This window comes from Protomyctophum parallelum, assembly GCF_964188405.1.
Source record: "Protomyctophum parallelum genome assembly, chromosome: 2".
Classification (NCBI taxonomy): domain Eukaryota; kingdom Metazoa; phylum Chordata; class Actinopteri; order Myctophiformes; family Myctophidae; genus Protomyctophum; species Protomyctophum parallelum.
The window spans coordinates 25,727,093-25,750,827 of NC_139699.1; the positions used below are offsets into that span (position 1 = coordinate 25,727,093).

Sequence of the window (23,735 nt, forward strand, 5' to 3'; positions counted from 1 at the left end):
TCTCTATCTCAGGTATTAAGGGGTCCTTGACCTGATTAACATTGAAGACCCCTGCTTTATTGCAATGATTACTATCACAATATAGAGATATTTAACAATTAAAATACATTTAACATTAAGTGTCACTTGTACCACCTTTAGCATACATCTTCATGGTTCTGTTGTATAATATTTGACAACAGATCAACGTTAACCCAAACGAAGGGTTTCTAGGGATCTCTCTCTCTCTCTCTCTCTCTCTCTCTCTCTCTCTCTCTCTCTCTCTCTCTCTCTCTCTCTCTCTCTCTCTCTCTCTCTCAAACACTCCAGCCTAGCACACACACACACAGACTCATCTAGTTCCTGGAGCGATGGCATTGCCCAGTGAGTTGTGAAGGACATCTGCGTTCATACAGGCTCTCTCTCGCTTTGCGCTTCATTGAACTTCATATCATGGATGTCTCGACACAGTGCAAGCAAGCACTGAGTCTTTCAATACACTGATTAAATATACCCAATTCTCCACACACGCACGCGCACACACACACACACACACACACACACACACACACACACACACACACACACACACACACACACACACACACACACACACACACACACACTATCCCCTTGTCCCTGCACTGTGCAAAGATCCCAATAGCTTTGGCTACAGCCAATACAAATTACCACACTTTTTTTCTAAAGTCTCCAGCATGTGTGATACCGTATGAGAGGTACAATGATAAGCAGTGTAATGTGCTATACACACAGTGGGATAATAATTTGTTCCCCAGCCACTCCTCGGGGTGTTCTTTTTGTCACTGTATATTTGCACACACGTGAAGTGTGTCTTATGCATTATGCAGTGAGCAGCCATTGCTTGTGGCGCTCGGCAAACAGTGGTGGAAAAATAACTAAGTACATTTACTTAAGTACTGCACTTTCCCATGTCTGTATACAGTATATACAGACCCCGGCGCTAGGGGACGTCATATCCCAGGTACTGCCATCCAAATTTCAGATTTTTTATTTGTGCCTTTGTACCGCGGGACGCTCCCGCCATGTGAACGCTTCTGATGAAAGTTAACAGTGTGTTAGTGCTAGTGCCAATGATACTCAAGTATGTGTAGCGAGTGTGTGTAGTGAGTGTGTGTGTAGTGAGTGTGTGTGGGGGGGCGAGCAAACTCTGACTCTTAAAGTGAACGCGTATGGTGGCCCCTGGAACTGGGATTTATGCTAACCGCTAGCCGCAATAAATGAGTTAAGTACAAGTTTTGAGGTACCAGTATTTGTACTTTACTTGAGAATTTCCAGTTTCCATTACTTTTAGTTCTACTCCACTATATCTCAGAGGCAAATATTATACTTTTACTCCACTACAATATTTTTAAAACTTTCTTTGTAGATTTTGATTCTTATTACAAAACATACAGTAACCACTTCAGCCCTACTGTATGTACATTTCGGCCATTTGAAAATAGCCGATCAACAAGCTCACCATGCGGCGCAATGCGGCGCATTGTGAGCTTGTAGATCTGCTATTATCAAAGATTTTATACATTTGAAAACTTGTGAAATGTGGCCTTCTGCATAATGACTACTTTAGGCTACATTTTGATACCACTTTTGTAATTCCAGGCTTTTACTTGTAACCGAGTATTTCTATATTGCAGTATCGATGCTTTTACTTAAGTAAAACATGTGAGTACTTTTTCCACCACTGGAATCATGATCTCATAATTCTCACATTCCATCCGTGTCTGCCCACACAGCCGTTTACACACAGCTGTGTCTTAATTGTGTCCTGTTGTCTGATTGTGTTTGTGCGTTCTGTTTGTTTGGCCGCTGATACGCGGTGCAGTGAGCTCCTATTGGAGCGGAGCTAATTAACGAGCTATCGGGGCCAAATGAAGGCAACCCTTACACCCTATTAGCATGCTAATAAAGTACACCGCTATAGTAATGACTGGCAATGACGCAATTCACTAGATTTTGTCTGCGCTCGCTCAGGATGTGCATTATAAGATTGTGTGTAAGATGAGAACACACACACACACACACACATTGTATTAATTATTGTATATTGTGTATTATATTACTATACTTGTGAAGACGTCAACATTTTAGAACGGCATTGGAAATAGCTCAAGATAGCAGAGAAAGACCAAAATTATAGCAGAACTAAGTACATAAATCAGGTATTACTCTTAACTTTAACACCGAAACATCAAAATACCTAATCCTAATCCTGAATCCAACCTGAATTGTAAGGTGTAATTTCCTAATTGTAAGTCTACCTCCCCACATTTTTAACAATAAAATAACCATTTATTTGTCTTGCGAGGATCAAGAATTGTTTTTTTTACTATATTTCTACTATACTTGTGGGGACATTTCTCAAGTGTAGTAAAAACAAGTACACACACACACACACACACACACACACACACACACACACACACACACACACACACACACAAACACTAGCTTATATTATAGTAATCCCATTTATTGTCTGTGTTCCATCGTTTCTACCAATTTGTTTATCTTTGTGTTTCTGGAAGCCCCAGGAGATGTTAGTTAGCATTGTGGGAGAAGAAAAATATGTGTGAGCTGAGAATCCTCATGAATAGTCAAATGAGATGCATTTGTTTGTGTTGGTGCTGCCAGCCTGCGGAACTAATACAGTCATTGTTAACCTATTTTGGGCGGGAACCCCTTTTGGTGTTTTAAGCGTTCCGTTATACTTTAGCTATTGAAAAATAGCAGATCTACAAGCTCATAGCGGGCTATGAGTGGCGCGCTATGAGCTTGTAGGTCTGCTATTTTCAGAGCGAACATTTTTAACTAAAATATTTGCTTCTGGGGGGTCCCTGGAACTACATATTTCTGTCCATGGCCCAATAGAGACAATTCTGGGGATCCTTGACATGAAAAAGGTTGAGCACCGCTGACATAGAAACATAGGTTTTTCAGAAAGATGTTAGGATTTAGAAGCCTTTTTTTAATCGACCTCAGTCCAAAATGGGTTAAGGAAGGTTTTATTAGTGTGAGTGTGAAATGATTCTGACCTGCATGTGGGGTTTCACTGAAAATAATGGAACAGTGACACAATGATCAATATTAACTCCTCTCCTCTCCTCTCCTCTCCTCTCCTCTCCTCTCCTCTCCTCTCCTCTCCTCTCCTCTCCTCTCCTCTCCTCTCCTCTCCTCTCCTCTCCTCTCCTCTCCTCTCCTCTCCTCTCCTCTCCTCTCCTCTCCTCTCCTCTCCTCTCCTCTCCTCTCCTCTCCTCAGTGCTCAGTGGGCTGTGCTCCAACGACTGCCCAGAACAAGTCAAGGTAAGCGCTCTGTCAGTGTGCCACTTCCATGTATGTGTCATGCTGTGATGTTGTTCCCCACACAAAGATGCAGCCCTCAAGGGTACAGTAGGTGGGCGTATGTGCGGATTCTTACGTGCACACTCTCTGTCCTTAAGTAGGTCATATGGGCTACAATTTACACTTACAATTTAGGCATTTACTGTAGCAGGCGCTCTAATCCAGAGAGACTTACAATAAGCAATGTAAACACATGTACATCAAATGCAGAGAGACAGGGTAGTACCTCTGTGAACTAGGATCACGAGTAAACCTAGCATCGGTTTAAGCAATATACTATGAAAATAATAATCTGCACATTAAAACTACCAGTAAGACGCCTGAGGGCGAGAAGCGACCTCGCACTAAAGGGCGAGGTTGCGCGCACGCAGACTGCTGGCCGAGTGCTGGCGCTTTGGCATGGTGGGTCAGATCAACATGGAATGAAGTCTCTACTGGCCATATAAGGAGCATGTCTTGAGTGTACAGGGTTTGATGAGGTCAGATCAACATATGGAATGTCAGAACAGGTCAGCTCCATACAGTATATGGAGATCTAAGGGTGGTAGGGACATTCCCTTGAGTGTACAGGGTATAAGGGCCCAGGTAGGGCCGGGCCCTGAATCTGTGCCTGTTGAGAACTCTAGTCTCTGCCGGCTGCCGGGCACGGCTGCACTAATAACTTGGTGGCAGGCCTATCTAGAGTTTGAAATTTGAATGAACAGGTATCAGGCTTTTCTATGCACTACGTGCCTACTCAAAGCGCTTACAATGGTTCATTCATTCATACATTGGGAGGTGAAGCGGCGAACAGTCGACGCCAGCGTCCTCACTTCCCACCCCCAATCCAACCCTTGATGCTGAGTGTCAAGCAGGGAGGCACTGGGTCCCATTTTTAGAGTCTTTGGTATGACCCGGCCGGGGATCGAACCCCGACCTCCCAGTCTCAGGGCGGACACTCTAACCACAAGCCCACTGAGCTGAGGTTTGAGGTCAGATGTAGAGGCTCTACTCTACTCGCATTTACTACGACAAGTAAGACGCGCAAACGCGGGAAGCGAACGCATATAATACTCTTCCAGAGTTATTTTACTACATGCATTGGAGAAAGTGAGTCCAGGGTGTACTTGAAAAGTACAAAACGCCTGCCGTCCAACCAAGCTACTAACATCAGCCCTGCCCAACCATGATAGTATAGGACCACACCTTCTGCTCAAGTTTAACAGTTTTTATTGAATGATAAAGGGAAGGAGGAGGAGAATGGGGAAACTAAGGTAGGGTGAGACTCAGGGTGGGGGAGTAGTCTCCGGAGTGGACGCCGTGGATGCGCGCGTCTCTGCTCCGGAACTGCCCCGGGTTCCTGGAAGAGAAGGAGAGAAGTGTATGAGGGGGAGACTGAGGAGATGGAGGTGGTAGGGGTGGATGGAGGGATTGTTCGAGACCACGTAGGTAGTAAGAACAGGTAGGTGACGGCGCCCAGGTGTATTTGTACTGTGGTGATTGCATGTGACTGGGATTGGCCATGGGATAATGAAAGGCAGGTGAGTTTGATAAGGAGGGAGGAATGGTTGATAAGGAGGGAGGAGTGGTTAAGGTGAGCGGAAGGTGAGCGGAAGGTGGTATCTTCTCCTGAAACTGCGTTGTATAAATACAACTTCCCTTAAATTGCAAATTGAATGTATAAGCAAGCATAGAGTTGTGATGTTACAGTAAAGACCTGTGCAAGAGTAAAATAGTGCAGATATAAGCCTACAGCACATGTAAAAAACAAAATGTGGCATAGCAATGCACTTGCATTAATACGTGTCAGGCAGTTCAAGCTGCGCCACATTGTGAGGTTGTAGATCGCCTATTTTCTGCATGCAACCATCAAGGACTGCAAAAATACATTTTTGACTATATTTAGTCAACTAAAACTACACTAAAGGTGAAACAGTTCAGGTGACTAAAATATGACTACAGAAAATCTAAAGACAAACTAAATCAAAATTTGCAATCAAAATCAATAGTGCTCTAAGTGCTCTGCTCTGCTGAAAATAAGCTACGCTATGAATAAAGGTGTTACTTGAGATTCTGACTTAACCCATCTTTTTGAGCCTTGGGCTCAAAAAGGTAGAAAAAAACACTGCTGTGTTGAATGGCTATGCTAATGTGCACCTGCTCTGGCACATTGCGCGTTAGTAAATCTGGTGGAATGCTTTAATCAACCACACACACATTATCTCTTCTTGGTTTATTTCTGCCATCTCCTTCCTCTAAAATAGAGAGAGGTGCACTTTTATGATGACACACAGGTGTTGTAAATGGTTGCTGTCTGGTGGAAACTGCGTATGTACAAAACTATGACTTTTCAGGATTCAATGTATACGATGTATGACGGAGGGTATTCATTTACAATAAAGGGAAACAAACATACCGGTAAGAGGTTTCTGCAACGAACAGCAACGAAATGGTTGGCGTGACTGTCCTGATGAATGCCATGCAGCTTTCTAGTCTTAATGTATCCAAAATGAGCAGCTAAAAGTCTTAGTAAATCTGAGCCCTGAGTGCTTTCTTGTTGTTAGGTAAATTGGGAGTGTTCAGTTTGTTCCCATTTGGAAAATGCACTGCAGCAGCCGGGAGGCACAGCACTATAGACTCTACAGCTGTGCACTCACACCGTCTGCAAGTGCTTTTTAAAATATCACTTTCAGGCTCGTACACACACAGACATCAAAGGGGGCTTGAGCCCCTGCCCTTTCCTGAAGGTAGCATTCAGGAGAATTGCCTGTTTCCCAACAATCCTGAATTGCCTTGAAATAATTTGTTTAGAAATTCATGTTGTACATCTTCAGTAGCTAAAGAGTGCAGGGTTTCGCCTCGAAAATAGCATGCCTGTTTCATGTTTTGAACAAGTTGCTATGTTCCACAGCCATTTGGTGTGAACCAGCCTGGTCCATATGTCATGTACACCACGGTGGACTCCAACGGTTACCTGAAGAATGCCTCAGGTAAGGGACCACACACACACGCACGCACCCCATGCTATTTCTCTCCAACCTTTAAACCTTTGATCTTTAACCTTCTCCTCCTCGTTTGCATTAATTGGTGTAATTAATGCGATGGAACAAAACATGAAACTCTCTAGGGCTTCTTTTAAACACATAATTGTCCCTCTATGGGAGAGAAAGCTTCGGAAGCCATTATGAACTGTGGCGAAGACCCCGGGATCTGGGGTGTGGTCCATCCTGGCTTGTTTCTTGTATGAAACATTTGTTACAAGATGTATTTATATCTGCCACATAATAATAATAATAATAATCTTTATTGTCCCGAAGGATATTTGTCTTCACAATCTGTTCATGTCTTACGTTGTCATTTAGTGCCCTAAAAAAGTCTATTAAAGTCCATAAACTTGGCTGGCAAACGATTTAAGTTCTAAGTGCTCTAAACAAACATTAACAATCCCATAGACTTGGCTGCCATATGACATAATCTTCAAAAGCCATTGGAGGGGATAGTGCCCCTCAAAAAAAGTTAAAGTAACAGAGGGAGCATATCCATGCGGTACAGGGTACAGTATGTACATGAGATTAGAAATCTGGTGCATCAACATAGCAGCAAGTAGGCTATGTAGAAAATCAGCACGTTGTACACGAGATTAAGGTACGGAGAGTCTTTATAAACAATGTTGTCAGTTATTCCCTCCTCATCTCCCACAATAAAGAAAACTGACCGACTGACCTGGTCCTCTTTCCACCGGAGGAGGCTGTGTAGAGCTGCCCATGAGCAAACAAACAGCTCCTTCATTGTGTTGTCCCTGACCCACGTTGATGGGGACTGAGAGAGTCGGCATCCGCCATCCATCTCACTAGCTGTACGAAACCCAACTCTATTATGTGACTTGTCACTGAGATTTACAGACTCTTTTGAAGTTTGGATTATTTTGTCTGTGTCCTTGGCTTCCGTAAAGACGTATCCTCACACACAGGGCACAGCTGGAAAGTTGGTTGTTTCAATTGTGATACTTTTGTTGATTTCACATGTTCGTATAATATCGTCTCTGTCGGGTGGAAACCATTATGTCCAAAACTGTTATTTTTTTCCAAGATAAAAAAAGTAGCAGATCTACAAGCTCAAAATGCTTGTAGTTCTGCTAATTTGGATGCTTTTATGTGATGCTGTAGTGTAGTATGATCATTGATCATGTAGTAGGGCGTTAATTTAGAAACAAAATACAACATAAACAGTTAAAATGGAGATAAGAGGTTTCTGCCCGACAGCAACTATGCTGTATATTAATTACTGTGTACTTGTTTACACACGTACAGTACTACATGTCTTACATGTGACTGTAGTCATGTATGCAGGTTTAATAGTATATTATAACAGGTTACCTGTGGTCTTGGGCAGCTCCAGGTCTGGCCTATTCTCTGGCTATTCACCGGACGGTGCTCAACTGAGCAGTGAAGAATAATGTAATGAAATTAAACTAAACATAACACATAACAACAACATAACACTACAAGCCCCCAATGTGTCGCAGTAGATTTTCCAGCAATTTTCCAGCTTACAATGCTGCCCTAAAGTTTTGATGTCCTCACAAAAATAATAATACAAACGTGTGTGTGCGTGCGGGAGTTCGGTATAACTCTCTTATTTGTCATGTCTCCCTCTCTATCGCTGTCATCTATCTCTGTCCGTGTCCTCCTGACTTGGTGAAGAACAGACGGTGTGTGTGTGTGTGTGTGTGTGTGTGTGTGTGTGTGTGTGTGTGTGTGTGTGTGTGTGTGTGTGTGTGTTTGTGTGTGTGTGTGTGCACGGGCGCGCGTGTGCGTGCATGCTCCCTGTCTGTCTGTCTGTCTGGCTGGCTTGCTGAAGTTCAGGGAGTTTGGGCTGGTTTTATTCTAGCTCTGTAAAGAATTGAGGGAAGGAATGGATTCGTGTGAGATACAGCGGGGGAGCTCCTTCAATAAGAGATTCACAGATTCACTACAAAGACAAAGAGAGATGCAGAAAAATTGTGTGTGTGTGTGTGTGTGTGTGTGTGTGTGTGTGTGTGTGTGTGTGTGTGTGTGTGTGTGTGTGTGTGTGTGTGTGTGTGTGTGTGTGTGTGTGTGTGTGTGTGTGTGTGTGTGTGTGTGTGTGTGTGCGCGTGCGTGCGTGCGTGCGCATTTGTACTGCCTGCTTGTGCTGTAGGTGTGCAGCCTTCATATTGATAGCTAACTTTTTCCTTCCATCAAACTCTTACAATAAGACTGTTTTGCGTTGAGAGATGAGATATTGAACTTCACGGAGACGCATCAGCTGTGTCTTCTGTGGATTTGGTGGATATTGGATGGGACTTTAATCGTTATTGACGTATATCGTGATTAACTTCTCTGTAGCCATGCCCGAGATAACGAGATTAATGTACCTTTGCACAACCAGGGACGAGATCCCGAGATTTGATAAATTAGAGTTAATCCAGAGTTAAAAAAAATATGAATTACCTTATTCTAACTCCGTTGCTAGCCACCACTAGCGTCCATGTAAAGAAACAGCCAAAATCCCTGCGTGCACGCTGTCTTTATTGACATTAGGTCTCATAATGAGTAGGCATGAACGGAGCCTAAAGCCGGGACTTCATAAGCCTTAGAGACCATTCCACTCCTTGTACCCAATGGATCGAAGCCCAGTGCTCTTACTAATGGGTCTAAAAATTGAGATTAGTATAGGGCCATTTTGGCCTGAGGGTGACATTTGAGGAAAGGTCACGCAGTCACTCAACTGGTTAGTTAGGGCTTGTCCAGTGGGGAACATGAATGTGCTCAAGACATCCATTACATTGTTTTTTATGCTTTGTTTGGGACAAAATGTGTTGAGACCGACCGTCACTGACCGACCGACTGAAACATTAAACACACAAAAACAATCCCCTGGCAAGAACTGGCAAACCATGCAGCCAGGGATGCAGTCAGGGATGCAGTCAGGGATGCAGCCAGGGATGCAGCCAGGGATGCAGCCAGGGATGCAGCCAGGGATGCAGCCAGGGATGCAGCCAGGGATGCAGTCAGGGATGCAGTCAGGGATGCAGTCAGGGATGCAGTCAGGGATGCAGCCAGGGATGCAGCCAGGGATGCAGCCAGGGATGCAGCCAGGGATGCAGCCAGGGATGCAGCCAGGGATGCAGTCAGGGATGCAGTCAGGGATGCAGTCAGGGATGCAGTCAGGGATGCAGCCAGGAATGCAGCCAGGGATGCAGTCAGGGATGCAGCCAGGGATGCAGCCAGGGATGCAGTCAGGGATGCAGCCAGGGATGGAGTCAGGGATGCAGCCAGGGATGGAGTCAGGGATGCAGCCAGGGATGCAGTCAGGGATGCAGCCAGGGATGGAGCCAGGGATGCAGCCAGGGATGCAGCCAGGGATTCAGTCAGGGATGCAGCCAGGGATGCAGTCGGTGATGCAGCCAGGGATGCAGCCAGGGATGCAGTCAGGGATGCAGCCAGGGATGCAGCCAGGGATGCAGCCAGGGATGCGTACCTGTTACAGTGCAGTGGTGGAAAGTGACTATGTACTCAAGTACTAGAACAATTTTGAGGTACTGTACTTGTACTTTATTGGGTATTTCCATTCCAATACCTTCCAATACCTTTACTCCACTACAGATCAGAGGTAAATATTGTACTTTTACTCCAATACATTTATTTAAAAACTTTAGATGCAGCCAGTAGTAGTAGTACTAGTTACTTACATGTAGTTACTAGTAGATTTCCATCATTATTATTACAAAGCATACACTAACCGCTTTAGCCCTGTATACTGTATGTACATTTCGGCCATTTAAATACATTTGAAAACTTAGAAACGGGATATTCAAATACTTTTGGTACTTTTAACCATTGATACTTTTACTTAAGTAAAATCATTTGAGTACTTTTTCCACCACTGGTTAAAGTTTGTGTCGATCAAACACAACCATTCCAACCACCGTCGTCTTACAAAAACAACCGAGTATCAACAGCGCAAATCAGCAGAAGATTGAGTCAGCTGGCTGGCTGCATTTCAATGGTCCATTGTGTGACCCTGACTGTGCGCACAGATCGATATAGGTGCTCACATGGCGCTGTGTGCACAGATAGCTGTTATGATGCCACACCACAATCACAGTTGCATTTACTGTATGTGTGACGTGCCAGGAATCCAGACGAATCTAACTTTTTTTTTCCTGATTCATTCGACTGCATGCGATGCCATTTCCTTGCGACCTGGTAAAATATTAGGTAATCTCTCTCTGGCCTTGCTCCATCCTTCTGTTCCTCTTTCTCTCTAGCCCCTTCTCTCTTTTTCTCAAAGGATCTCTCTCTCTGGCTGTCTCTCCTTGACCTCACTCTATCGCTTCCGTTCTCTCTCTCTCGCTCAATATATCTCTCCGTCGTTCTCCTCTCTTGCTCTCTCTCTCTCTCTCTCTCTCTCTCTCTCTCTCTCTCTCTCTCTCCTCCCCCCCCCCCATTCTTCTCTGTCTGTGGCTGACAGCAGCCTTCATGGGACAGAAAGCAGCATCATTCCATCATTGGACGTCTGCAGGAAAGAACAAATGTGTCAGACGTAGTAGAACCTTCTGGACCTCCACAGGTCTCACTGGAGCTTCTGTTGCCAAGAGTTCTGAGGCAGGACGAAGCAAGAAAGAACCAAGTTTGAGGTGGACAGACGGACAGACTGTTCTGATGGGCATAGGTGCTGTGCACGCTGTGAATCACCAACCAACTGGCTTAGGACGGACGTGTCAGTGTGAGCTTGTAGATTCACATTGTGATGCTATACTGTAGATCAGTGGTTCTCAACCAGTGGTCCGGGGACCAGCAGTGGTCCTTGAGGGGGTTCCAGGTGGTCCCCCAGCTAAATGATGGAGAGTTGGTAACCAAATAGACCCTTATAGATCTTTAACTTTATAACTTTATTTATAAGATTTTCAATTTTTGTAGACAAACAACCCCACATATACCCCACCCTCCCCGGTTCCATCACAAAACAAGACAACAAGAACAACAACAAAAAAACAACAATAAGATAAAATAAACAGGTAGTAAAGGATATAAATAATAAATGAAATAAATAAATACAATAAAATAAAATTAGCCTTTTACTAGATTAAGGGGCTACACAGTGAACCAAATTACATGTAGGAAAAACACTTAGGACACATGGACACATGAGTCGGAAGACAGTGAAAGGGTGAATTCAAGGAAAGGGGACCAAGCCTTTACAAATTTCTGGCGAGATTTGAACCTGTTGTATCTGAGCTTCTCCAATGGTATAAAGGATAGAACATCCTTGACCCAACTTGTAAATGTTGGAGGTTTATCAGATTTCCAATTGCGGAGAATAAGTCTCCTCGCTATGAGTGAAGCAAAAGCTATGAAATTGGCTTGGGGAGAGGTAATTGGTGCATCGTCGTTGGGAACTCCAAATATAGCAGTTATCGGGTTGGGCGCAATTGGCATATGACAGATGGTTGAGAAAGCATCAAAAATACTATTCCAGAATGGGTTCAAGGAAGTGCATCCCCAGAACATATGTCCAATAGAGGCTGGCTCCAGATGACATCTTATACAAGTAGAGTCAATGTCAGGATAAATTTTAGATGCAAACAATGTACTATTTTGAATTGAATTAGGCAATGTCTAAGACATAAAGAGGTAGTATGAATACGCCTCAAAGAGAGTTCCCACGTCTCTTCCTCCAGCTCTAAATTCAGGTCCTGTTCCCAGGCTGATTTTGTTTTATCCAATCTCCTGTAAAGCCTTATATATATTAGATATGCTACCTTTGGTGTATGGGTCCCAGTCTAGTATGGTTGCGAACGCAGTGAGCCACTTACTATGACAGCAAGGGCTGAATGTCTGTGTGTGTGTCTGTCTGTCCCGCTGTTACACCACCCGCCCGCCACCAGAGGGCGCAGCTGTAGCACACACACACACACAGGGCGCAGCTGTAGCACACACACACACACACACACACACACACAACCACACACACACGAGCTGCGTTCGCTTCCCGCGTTTGCGCGTCTTACTTGTGTCTACTATACTCTTATGGATCTTTAACTCTTGAGAGTGTAAAATGAAACCAAATCGACCCGTCAACGTTTGCTGGTTTTCTCTCCTATGGTACCAAGTACCAAAGAAAAACATTAATATATTTTTTATCCCACGATTTAGCAACCCAGTTTTATCACCCAGTGCCAATTATCTAATGTAATCCTGGGCGCTACACTTCCTCTGCCAACCTTGGGGGGCAGCGGACTGAACTCATGCCGGACGTAGCACGCGGAAGGAACACGTTATTCCGACCAGTTCCTTTCCCTTCCATCAGGCGCCCCGGCTGGCCAGGGGGAGGTCGTTTAGAGACCAGGATTACTGCATGTTTTTGTGAGGGTACCTACCCTAGGGGACACAAGGAGAACATGCAAACTCTACACAGAAAGGCCCTTTCGCCAAAATCTTATCCAACGATAACAACATACTCTTCAGTTTTGAGTCTGAGATGGTGGTCCGTGGCTCAATTCTGAATAAACAATGCGCCTTGATATGAAAAGGGTTGAAAACCACTGCTGTAGATGGTTCTATACTCTTTGCAGTAGATAGTCGACATCCAAACATCCAAACCTTTGGCATGGGAAGAGTGCAAAAGAACAAGTGAATATATTCTAGCCTCTGAATTTTGTGAACTGGTATCTTGCATAATTTCGCTCTGTAAAGGAAAGTCTGGGGTCGTGGAAAATCCTTTAAAATGTCCAAATGCAACACATTGCTTGCGACATATTATTCTGTGCGTCAAACACTGGCAATGTGCTGAAGTCATTAGTCTAATTGGCCGACTTGCAGAGCGCTGCACATTGATTTAGACCCCATTATGTGTTTCTCCCATCAACTCCTTCCCTTGCCTCCGCTCGCTTTTGTGCCTCTGCCTCCTTCTCTCTGAGGCTGTCGTCTCCCTGCATGTAATCCTTCCATCACGAGAAACGCACACACTCACACACACACACACACACACACACACGCACACATACGCACACGTGCACACAAACATGCGCACACACAGCCCGACCAGGTGCTAAGCAGGGTGTCTAGCCCGCCAGCGGAACAGACACACATTTAACACAATTCAAACAAGACAAATGACACTTTTAAAAATAGATCAGCCTTTGTGTGAGTTAATCTGGCAGTGACTGACAAGGCGTGGGCTGGGAGAGATCTTTGATCAGCTAGAGCTGCCATGAGGCACTTTAAGAGGTTCACTGCCGAAGCATAGGGTGACCAGATGTCCCAAAGCATAGGGTGACCAGATGTCCCGCTTTGTGCATGCGCGATTGTCCCACATTTCAAACGCGTCGTTTTTTGAAAAGCGATGGCGGAAGCACTAGTGGAACGCTCCGGGAGCAGAGATAAAGGCATTTGAGAAAAACCTCTGAGTTTTCTTTTTTAATGACGTGATTTCCTTGTTCCTGGTTTCAAACGGTGACTCATAGGTTGGGGAAGAGCGCCATCTATCATAAAACCTAAACCATAAAAGTCTGATGAGAAATCGCGACACTGGCCAAGTGAGCCTTTACCTTGGAAGAATATGACGAGAAATCTCGGCCTGGAGTGTGGAGTTTGCATGTTCTCCCCATGTCCTCTAGGGTAGGTGGTACCCTCACAAAAAACATGCCGTAATCCTGGTCTCTATACTGCCTCCCCCTGGCCAGCCAGAGCACCTGATGGAGGGGACAGGAACTGTTTGGAATAACGTGTTCTACATGCTACGTCCAACCGGGGAAACTCCCCCCTGTCAGTTGAGAACTGGACTCCTCATGCATTGAAGGAAGCATGAGGTCAGTCTGTTGCTCTCCCCAGGACGTGTCTAATTATTAGACAATTGACACTGGGTGAAAAAAATGGGTTACAAAAGACAGAAAAAAGAAGAAAATAAATCTCGGTTGGCAATGAGTTAATGGCTTCTGATCCTGTCACAATGAAGTGACAGGACACTCTCACGCCCCATCTTAACTACATGCAGCTATCCATGCCTTCATCTACTCACGCTTAGACTATTACAATTCCCTTTACTCAGGGGGGTGGACATCCTCTATTGATAAAACAACAATATACTGTTGACAAAGACACTTCATACATTTGGAAACATATTTTTATTCAAAAAAGAAATAATCCATATCCACCAGCTCACATGTGTCGCATTGTGAACTTGTAGATTGGCAATTTGGCCATTCGTCCCACACTACAAAGTATAGAATAGAACTTTAAGTGGTCAAGCAGTTTGAGAGGGTTAGAAGGATGACATATACGGCCCTCCATAAAGGAGGTAGGAAGTGAATGAATGCTGCACTCCTCCTTTCACTACCGCTCACTCCCTCCATCAGTCTTTGTACAGAGAGGTTCTCCTCTTCTCACTCCCCCCCCCCTCTCACCCCCCCCCCTCTCTCTCTCTCTCAGTAGGTGTGTGTTCATAATGAGGTGTGGTGTTGTCAGAATCACATCCCACACTCATCCATCTACCCTGCTTAGTAAGGGCCACACACACACACACAGTAATGGTGTTTCTGTAGTGATACAGTGGGTATGCCTTTACTACCGTGCATTATGGACAGATAGCATGCCGTTGCCGTGACTCATTACTTATTATTTTTGACGCAATAACGGGTCTAAAGGATATAGAACAGCAGTTGTAGTAGACATTCATTAGTAGCAGTACTTGCGCGCTCTGCTGCGCGCTCTGCTTGCGCACAAGTAGGCCATGTATTCGTTTTGCACGAAAACACTCCTTGGCCTCAAAACGGCCATAACCTCATCACATTTGTGATGACGGCTATGGCTGTTTTTAGCCCAAGGAGTGTTTTTTGTGCAAAACTAATGCTTGGAATTGATTCAGAATCATGAAAACCCCCTAGTTTGACACATCACATGATACTTAAAGAATTTAGATTATTTTGCCTTATACAGGATGTTAATGGTATGGTCACATATTATGCTAATTACTCAAATTGCTCAACGTGCAACTTTTAGCAACCAAGCTTAATCTCATCTGCTAAGCCATTTGAATCATAAAAGTTTATACTAAGCAACATTTCCGGGTCTAACATGCAGGCACCTATGGGGGCTTCCAGTAGACTTAGAATGGCTCAAACATGGCTTACAAATGTTTTATTGCTTAACCCATTAGTCTGAGGCCGATTCTCCAAATGCCTTCTAAATCGTTCTCAAACTTATTATTATCATTTTTTTTTATGTTTTAAATCTGCTCTGAGGAAGGCTGTCGCCGAAGCGCTTAAGTGTTCTCAATAAATTATGAGAAATTGCATCTGAGCCAGTCTTGCATCTTTTATTTTGGAGTGCCGCTTTTTCCATTTAGTTGGTTTATGAGTTAAGTAAGCTGAGCACCCACTGCCTTAACCAAGGGCAGTATCCAGAGGCAGCGCCCCTGATTTTATTACATTTTTACCAATAAATAAACATTATTTGATATATTGTGTTGAACTGAATCTTGACCATCAGGTGTCAGATCGTTCGTGTCAGATCCTGTGTCTAGGTGAGGCATGACCTTTGACATGATCTAAATGTCTCAATAGACGAGCAGGGACACAAAATGCAACCACCCCGATTGTATAAGTTATATTGTATTAACATAATTATGCTACCATAGCATTGGACAAAATAATTACATCTTATTAATGAAAATACATTTACATAGTGTTACTTAAATTGTTTGTGTGTGTGTGTGTGTGTGTGTGTGTGTGTGTGTGTGTGTGTGTGTGTGTGTGTGTGTGTGTGTGTGTGTGTGTTTGTTTGTTTGTGTGTGTGTGTGTGTGTGTGTGTGTGTGTGTGTGTGTGTGTGTGTGTGTGTGTGTGTGTGTGTGTGTGTGTGTGTGTGTGTGTGTGTGTGTGTGTGTGTGTGTGTGTGTGTGTGTGTGTGTGTCCACGTGGGTTTGTGTTTATGCCTACTGTACGTGTCTGTCTACGTGTATATCCATCCATCCATCCCAGGGGGCAAGCATTTGATCTTTAAAATGAAGCCAGTGCCGATGTAAAGAAAATCCTGCAGTTGTCATCAATGGCCTATGGTTATTTGACTGGACTTAATTACCTTAAGTAAACATTTTCATGATTTCTTTATGTTTTCAGTCGCTGAACAAAAAATATGCAGCGGATTGGTGCTCGAATTGCTCACCTTGTAATACAATAATCAAATTTGGCATGGTAAATGGTAAATGGTGCATTTATATAGCGCCTTTATCCAAGGCGCTTTACAGAGATTGTGCATTACATTCACCCATTCACACACACATTCATACACCGATGGCAGCGGAAACCATGCAAGGCACCAACTAGCACATCGGGAGCAATTAGGGGTTCAGTGTCTTGCTCAAGGACACTTCGACAGTAACTCTGGGGGAGCCCGGGTTTGAACTGGCAACCTTACGGTTACCATCCAGGCACTCTACCCCTGAGCCACCGCCGCCCGGCATGAATAATGGCTAGGACCTATTCTTTCAGAAAAGCCTATTGGCCACCTAAAAATCCAAGATGGTTAAACAAAAATCCAAGATTTTTCAAAATGGCTGTCTCATCAAATGTAAAACAAGGGTTTTCAGTGTAGAACTTGAATGTCTGAACATCAAAATGTATGTACTTTGAAGGGTGGCTAACAGGCTTTTCTGAAAAGCTTGTGATGCTTTATGAGCTTGTAGATCGACCATTTCTCTCCCCTACACATTTATAGGACTTTTAAAGTTGTCGGTGAGTCATTAGATCGTTTTGTATTTCACACTACAGGAGTCTTTTTTTTAAATCCAAGTGAGATGCGTTGGTTTTATAGACTATTTAACAGCAATATTAGACTAATATATATCTACCTATGACACCTGGATTTACCTACGGAATTAATAAAGGTTATACAGTATATTATCATCTATCGATATAACCAGACAGACATACATACAGACTTTGTCTGTGAGCACAGCTGTCCTGTGCTCTCATTGGCTGTAATACAGGCCTTCTCGGGACGCGGTCGCAACCCAGTTCTTACTGTATGATGTCCAGTCGGCGAGACAGCCAAATATCAAACCTGCTAGATATTCAGAAACGCTCGGGAAGGCGTCGGCAAGCCCTTTTATCGGCACTGGATCTTCTCACAGGTCCTTTCACACACAGCGAGCAAAACCACGGCGATCAAAGCCCGATCTTCCGTCAGGTTTTGTCGGCGAGTGCCAAAAATGCTTCCCGAGTCTCCTGACAGCATAATCGGAGTAAATATCGTGCAGTGTGTACGAACCCTTACTCTGCTAATCTGCTCATGAATTCCTCTCTCTCTATTTATTTTTCTCTCTTCTTCCATCTCCTTTCTTCCCCTCATCTGCCCTGACCTCTGATGCCTCTCTCTCTCTCTCTCTCTCTCTCTCTCTCTCTCTTCCTCTAAAGAGGTGAAGGGTAACTGAAGATCGTTGGGCCCCAGCCCCAGTGGAGAAAGGTGTGTGTGTGTGTGTGTGTGTGTGTGTGTGTGTGTGTGTGTGTGTGTGTGTGTGTGTGTGTGTGTGTGTGTGTGTGTGTGTGTGTGTGTGTGTGTGTGTGCCATCATTGCTCATCTCTGGCAGTCTTTCTCTCTCTCTGTGTTCCCTGGGCACCGAGCTGCAGAATAAATACACTTTAAATTACCACACACACACACACACACACACACACACACACACACACACGCATGCGCGGTGCCATGGGCAGGCTGTTAAATGAGTGGTCTGGGGAGTTGTACAGCTACTGTGCCCCCCTCTCTCTCTCTCTCTCTCTCTCTCTCTCTCTCTCTCTCTCTCTCCTCATTGTAGAAATCCTCCCCCACCGCCTTCTTCACGGGGAGAGGTGTGTGTGTGTGGGGGGGGGGGGGTGCTCTGGCACTGGTGGGGAGGATATGGTGGTATTTGGACTGTTTCCCTGTTGAGAAATGTATACATACCGGTACATTAAAAATAAATTGTGTGTGTGTGTGTGTGTGTGTGTGTGTGTGTGTGTGTGTGTGTGTGTGTGTGTGTGTGTGTGTGTGTGTGTGTGTGTGTGTGTGGCAATTATGAAATTATAGTGTATACATTACAATTAGCATCTAGTGTACCCTGGTTTGTCACTATGTGATCAGACCATGATATCAATACCATACAGTGTACACATTAGTACAACACACCAGTATCCATATGGACGGTACAGCAGCTGTTACATAAAACTAATAGCTTAAATAATCCTATTACTGATCTGCAATGAGCTCAATGTGGTCATAAAGAAGGCTCTGTTGTTCCGGAGATGGATGGGTTGAAGGCAGAGAGGGAGGATGGCCCCTCCCATCCACTCTGTGGCCCCTCCCATCCACTCTGTGGCCCCTCCCATCCACTCTATGACCCCTCCCATCCATTATATGGCCCCTCCCATCCACTCTGTGGCCCTTCCCATCCACTCTGTGGCCCCTCCCATCCACTCTATGACCCCTCCCATCCATTATATGGCCCCTCCCATCCACTCTGTGGCCCCTCCCATCCACTCTGTGGCCCCTCCCATCCACTCTATGACCCCTCCCATCCATTATATGGCCCCTCCCATCCACTCTATGACCCCTCCCGTCCAATATATGGCCCCTCCCATCCACTCTGTGGCCCTTCCCATCCACTCTGTGGCCCCTCCCATCCACTCTGTGGCCCCTCCCATCCACTATGTGGCCCCTCCCATCCACTCTGTGACCCCTCCCGTCCAATATATGGCCCCTCCCATCCACTCTGTGGCCCCTCCCATCCACTCTGTGGCCCCTCCCATCCACTCTGTGGCCCCTCCCATCCACTCTGTGGCCCCTCCCATCCACTCTATGACCCCTCCCGTCCACTCTATGACCCCTCCCGTCCACTCTATGACCCCTCCCGTCCAATATGTGGCCCCTCCCATCCACTCTGTGGCCCCTCCCATCCACTCTGTGGCCCCTCCCATCCACTCTATGACCCCTCCCATCCACTATGTGGCCCCTCCCATCCACTCTGTGGCCCCTCCCATCCACTCTATGACCCCTCCCGTCCAATATATGGCCCCTCCCATCCACTCTGTGGCCCCTCCCATCCACTCTGTGGCCCCTCCCATCCACTCTGTGGCCCCTCCCATCCACTCTGTGGCCCCTCCCATCCACTCTATGACCCCTCCCGTCCAATATGTGGCCCCTCCCATCCACTCTGTGGCCCCTCCCATCCACTCTGTGGCCCCTCCCATCCACTCTATGACCCCTCCCATCCACTCTGTGGCCCCTCCCATCCACTCTATGACCCCTCCCATCCATTATATGGCCCCTCCCATCCACTCTGTGGCCCCTCCCATCCACTATGTGGCCCTTCCAATCCACTTTGTGGCCCTTCCCATCTACTCTATTTGTAGAAATTATATGTATGTATAGATATCACAGATTTACCTATACAAGTATTTAATAGATTATTGAATGATATTTAGTATTAATGGAAAGGGGTGGGAGCAATAAGCCATGCTTCTTCTCACTCCTTTTGAATATGCTTTTTTATTATTTTTGTTCTGCTTGTTATTATGACATTTCTGTTTATATAGTTTTTAAAATTGCTTTATTCAAATGAACATTTCAATCAATCAATCAATCAATCAATCAATCAAAACACACACACACACACACACTCCTTTCTATCATCATCCCCACTAAGTGCTAATGGTTGCCATGGTAATGGGTAAAGAGAGCACTGGGTTCAGTGACTCTCTCTGAGGTCAAGAATACGTGTGTGTGTGTGTGTGTGTGTGTGTGTGTGTGTGTGTGTGTGTGTGTGTGTGTGTGTGTGTGTGTGTCTGTGGGTGCAGGTTTGTTTGTGTTTGTGTTCAACCTCAGTGTCCCTCTTAAGTGTTCACAGCCTGTTACATCATCGTTGTGTTTTATTCTGGGTGATCCAGTGGTAAAGTGCCTGGAGGTTGGAGTCCACCACGGCGCCTCTGGCTATACCAACACAATTGGTAAAAACAGGTTTTTACTAAGCGAAACCTTTTCCTCCCCAATTTACTCGTTACGCCAATGAAGTCCTCCCCACACATATTTACCGTGTATGTGTGTACTCACTGCTGTACTATACCGGCATACCTGTCGGTGAGGAGCCCCCACCGGGAGGGCGTAGAGTCTCCGTCCTACTTCTCCCGCTCCACACTCCCTGCTGACAGGCTCCGCCCCCTCTCCGCCGAACACGGGCCCATAGAGCGTTGCAGTCCCGCCCCCGTTCATTTTCCCATAGACGTTTCAGAAAGTATTTATTTAGACATTTAGGCCTTGGACAAAGCCAATTGAGCTCCTGACAAATCATGACGATAACAAAATAATTAGAAAGAAGAAAAAAAAGGGCAGGGTACAACACTTTTTGTTTTCATTTTTATCTTCTTTCTAATTTTGTTTGGCAAAAAAAATATTTTTATTGTCATGAGGTCCGAGGCTTTAAAGGTCTTTAAATAAATACTTTCTATTGGAAAATGAATGGGAAATTCTGGTGCCCTCTTCGTTCTGAAAGGTCTGCTCTATTGTGTTCGTACAGGCGATCGACAAAGCCTGATGCACCGTGAGATGTCTCAGTCTCAGTCTATAGTAATGGAAGGGATATGAAAATACTGATGTCCGATACTGTTTTCATTTTCTGCCATATTTGATAAAAGACTAACACGCAGAATTATTCATAATTTCATTTGCGTTCATTGTTTGTTTATACTTATTTCGATGTTGTACGACATTTTAAACAATCGATTTTGGTTCATATAGTGAATGCAAAACAGCCATGCAGGCTTATAAATGTCTGCTGATAGAGCTGCGATAGTGTTGATCTGCAGATACATACAGTAGATACGTTTAAAATGAAAGGTTAATTGTTGCTTCAGGGCCTGAGCATGAAGGGAGGGAGCGCTGGTCTATAAAGAGTAGAGTAGAATAATTATAGCCATGTAATCACTATGATTAACCAACAGTATGGGACCAGGTTACAATTCTGCAAGTGATCTCTGGCTTCATGGCGCTGTCCATGGTGCTGACTGTGTTGTGTTTTCCAATGGTTTTCACTCCAGTAGCATTCGGGGACTGGAAGTTCAAAGATGTCGGATTTCAATTTGCAGCGTGCGTGCATGCGTGCTCATGTTTACCTTCTCCTTGGTTTTTTGCAGCGTTTTAATATTCATTTCTTCAGGTGCAGACATTATTTGTGATACAATTTGACGTGACTCGTGGTAGAAGAGGACAGACTGTGTATGAGTGAGATGGATCCATTTAGAATATGAGAAAATGAAAATAAATACAGCAGGTTCTTCACTATACGGTGTATGTCTCTTGTCACTGTCGTGTGTGTGTGTGTGTGTGTATGTGTGTGTGTGTGTGTGTGTGTGTGTGTGTGTGTGTGTGTGTGTGTGTGTGTGCGTGCGCGTGCGTAAGTGTGTGTGAATCTCTGTGTCTTGTCTACACACATGAGCAACCCTTTTCCGCTTTTTCCGCCCGTCATAATTATTGTCAGCCGCACGCACGCATGCATGCGCACACACACACACACACACACACACACACACACACTGAAGCATGTTGGATTGGTGTTTGTCAGTCGTGTGTGTTGGGCGCAGCGCTCTGCCAAGGCTCACCATCTGCTCTGGGGAGATAGCAAGCGTGCGCGCACACACACAAACACACACACACACACACACACACACACACACACACACACTAGTACTACTACTACTTCTACTGAGGACAAGGAGCGGTCTGTCTGTCATCAAACCGTCACTCCACTCAGTGACCACTTTCCCTCTCAAGCCCATCATGATAGATAGATGGATGGATGGCAGCCATTACTCAGCCAGTGAAGTTACAGTCCCTGTTAGCACTGCAGTGTTGCCAGTTTTACAACAGGAACAAGCCACCAGGTCTATGAAAACAAGCCCAAAATAAGCAACTAGGGCGGGTCAGTCAAACTGTATTGTCTAATGTGGTTTTGGATTTGGAGCGAGATCTGCAAGTTTTTACAAACATTTCACCTCCAAATGAATCAGTATTATTTTGGCCACGCACCCCTATCTTAGTTCAGTTTTACAAATACAGGATATGATGTTATTATGCAAAGTGCCTTGGACTCTGCATTAAAATATGTTGTGCTAGGGAAGTTACAATCCTGTCCAGCAATCTGGGAACCAACTCAATCAATCTTAAATATATATATATATCAGAGTAAAATTATGGCTGAAGTTTCTCCAGTGCAGATGGTCTAATAATGCATGTCAAACTGGGGATCTTTGAAATAATGAAAAAGGTTGAGAATCATTGATTTAGCTTGGTATGATTGATCACTGCGGTTTTATCCCACCATGAACCAGTCAATGTCCATGATAACAACAAACACTTAACACACACAAATATTCATTCACACACACGCACGTACGTAAACATTCATGCACACACACACAGCCTCTGTGTGATTGGAGCAATTATGTCGTCTCTTCAAGTCATTGGAACAGCCGTGGAACAAAGTGAATGGAGATTGAGGGAGAAAGGCAGAGCCAGGGACATCAAAACATGGCGGCTGGTGCAACACCCTGGCTTGGAGAGGAGAGACACTGTTCATGTAGCATGAAACACTGATCTGACCTTTGATCTGATATCTGAATAGATTTGTATACTGAATTGATCTGATCTCAATTCCAAATCCCATCTCTCTCTCTCTATCTCTCTCGCTCTCTCTCTCCAACAAACAACAAACAAACAACAAATCCCCACCAGTATGTCACCCTGATGTCATCAAAATGATAGCATATTACTGACATCATAGACTGGTCTGTCTACGGAACTATTATATGGGCATAAAAGGCAGACAGAATCAGAAATCTCCATATATGGCATTAAAGGGACAGTGACATACAGACAGGTACAACAGGTAGGCTTTCAATGGGTACATGGGGTATTATATAACCCGTCGTGGATGCACATAGATTTATATAATAGAGATGGCACCGGAATTCCCCTCCAATCCACTTGCATGGATTTGCTCACCGAGCGCATAGTCCCTTTTCACCCTTTCTTCCGGGTTGGAAAAGTGGTGGGCTCCGCCCATTTTGGACCTACAATGAACGTGCCGGGCCGAAAGCATGAACGAGCACAGCGAGTTGTTGGTGCGTGTGTGTGTGCGAGTCATGAACGAGGATGCTGGGGATGCACTTGTAGATGCACTCCCAAGTCCCAACTTGTATCGTTCCTGAGTATAGTAGTATAGTAGATTTACAAAGCAATGAGGGTCTCTCTCTCTCCCCCCTCCCCCCAGAGAGTTCAATTGAGGTAAGCGAGGGACAATGTAACCTAATGTCCTGCTCCTATACATGTTATATAGTAATCAATGTAAC

General features: G+C 44.8%; 1 protein-coding gene across 2 annotated transcripts in view; it reads left to right on the forward strand.

Annotated features, from left to right (window-relative positions):
* Nucleotides 1-23,735, forward strand: part of itfg1 (integrin alpha FG-GAP repeat containing 1) — a 169,690-nt gene that overhangs the window by 127,304 nt on the left and 18,651 nt on the right. For both annotated transcript variants that reach the window (XR_014568920.1, XM_083759155.1), the window contains exons 13-14: nucleotides 3,278-3,321; nucleotides 6,251-6,329. Coding sequence is in view for 1 of the 2 variants with exons in the window: in XM_083759155.1 (XP_083615281.1) it covers nucleotides 3,278-3,321; nucleotides 6,251-6,329 (123 nt within the window). In the remaining variant the exon portion in view is untranslated. The remainder of the gene's footprint in view (nucleotides 1-3,277; nucleotides 3,322-6,250; nucleotides 6,330-23,735) is intronic.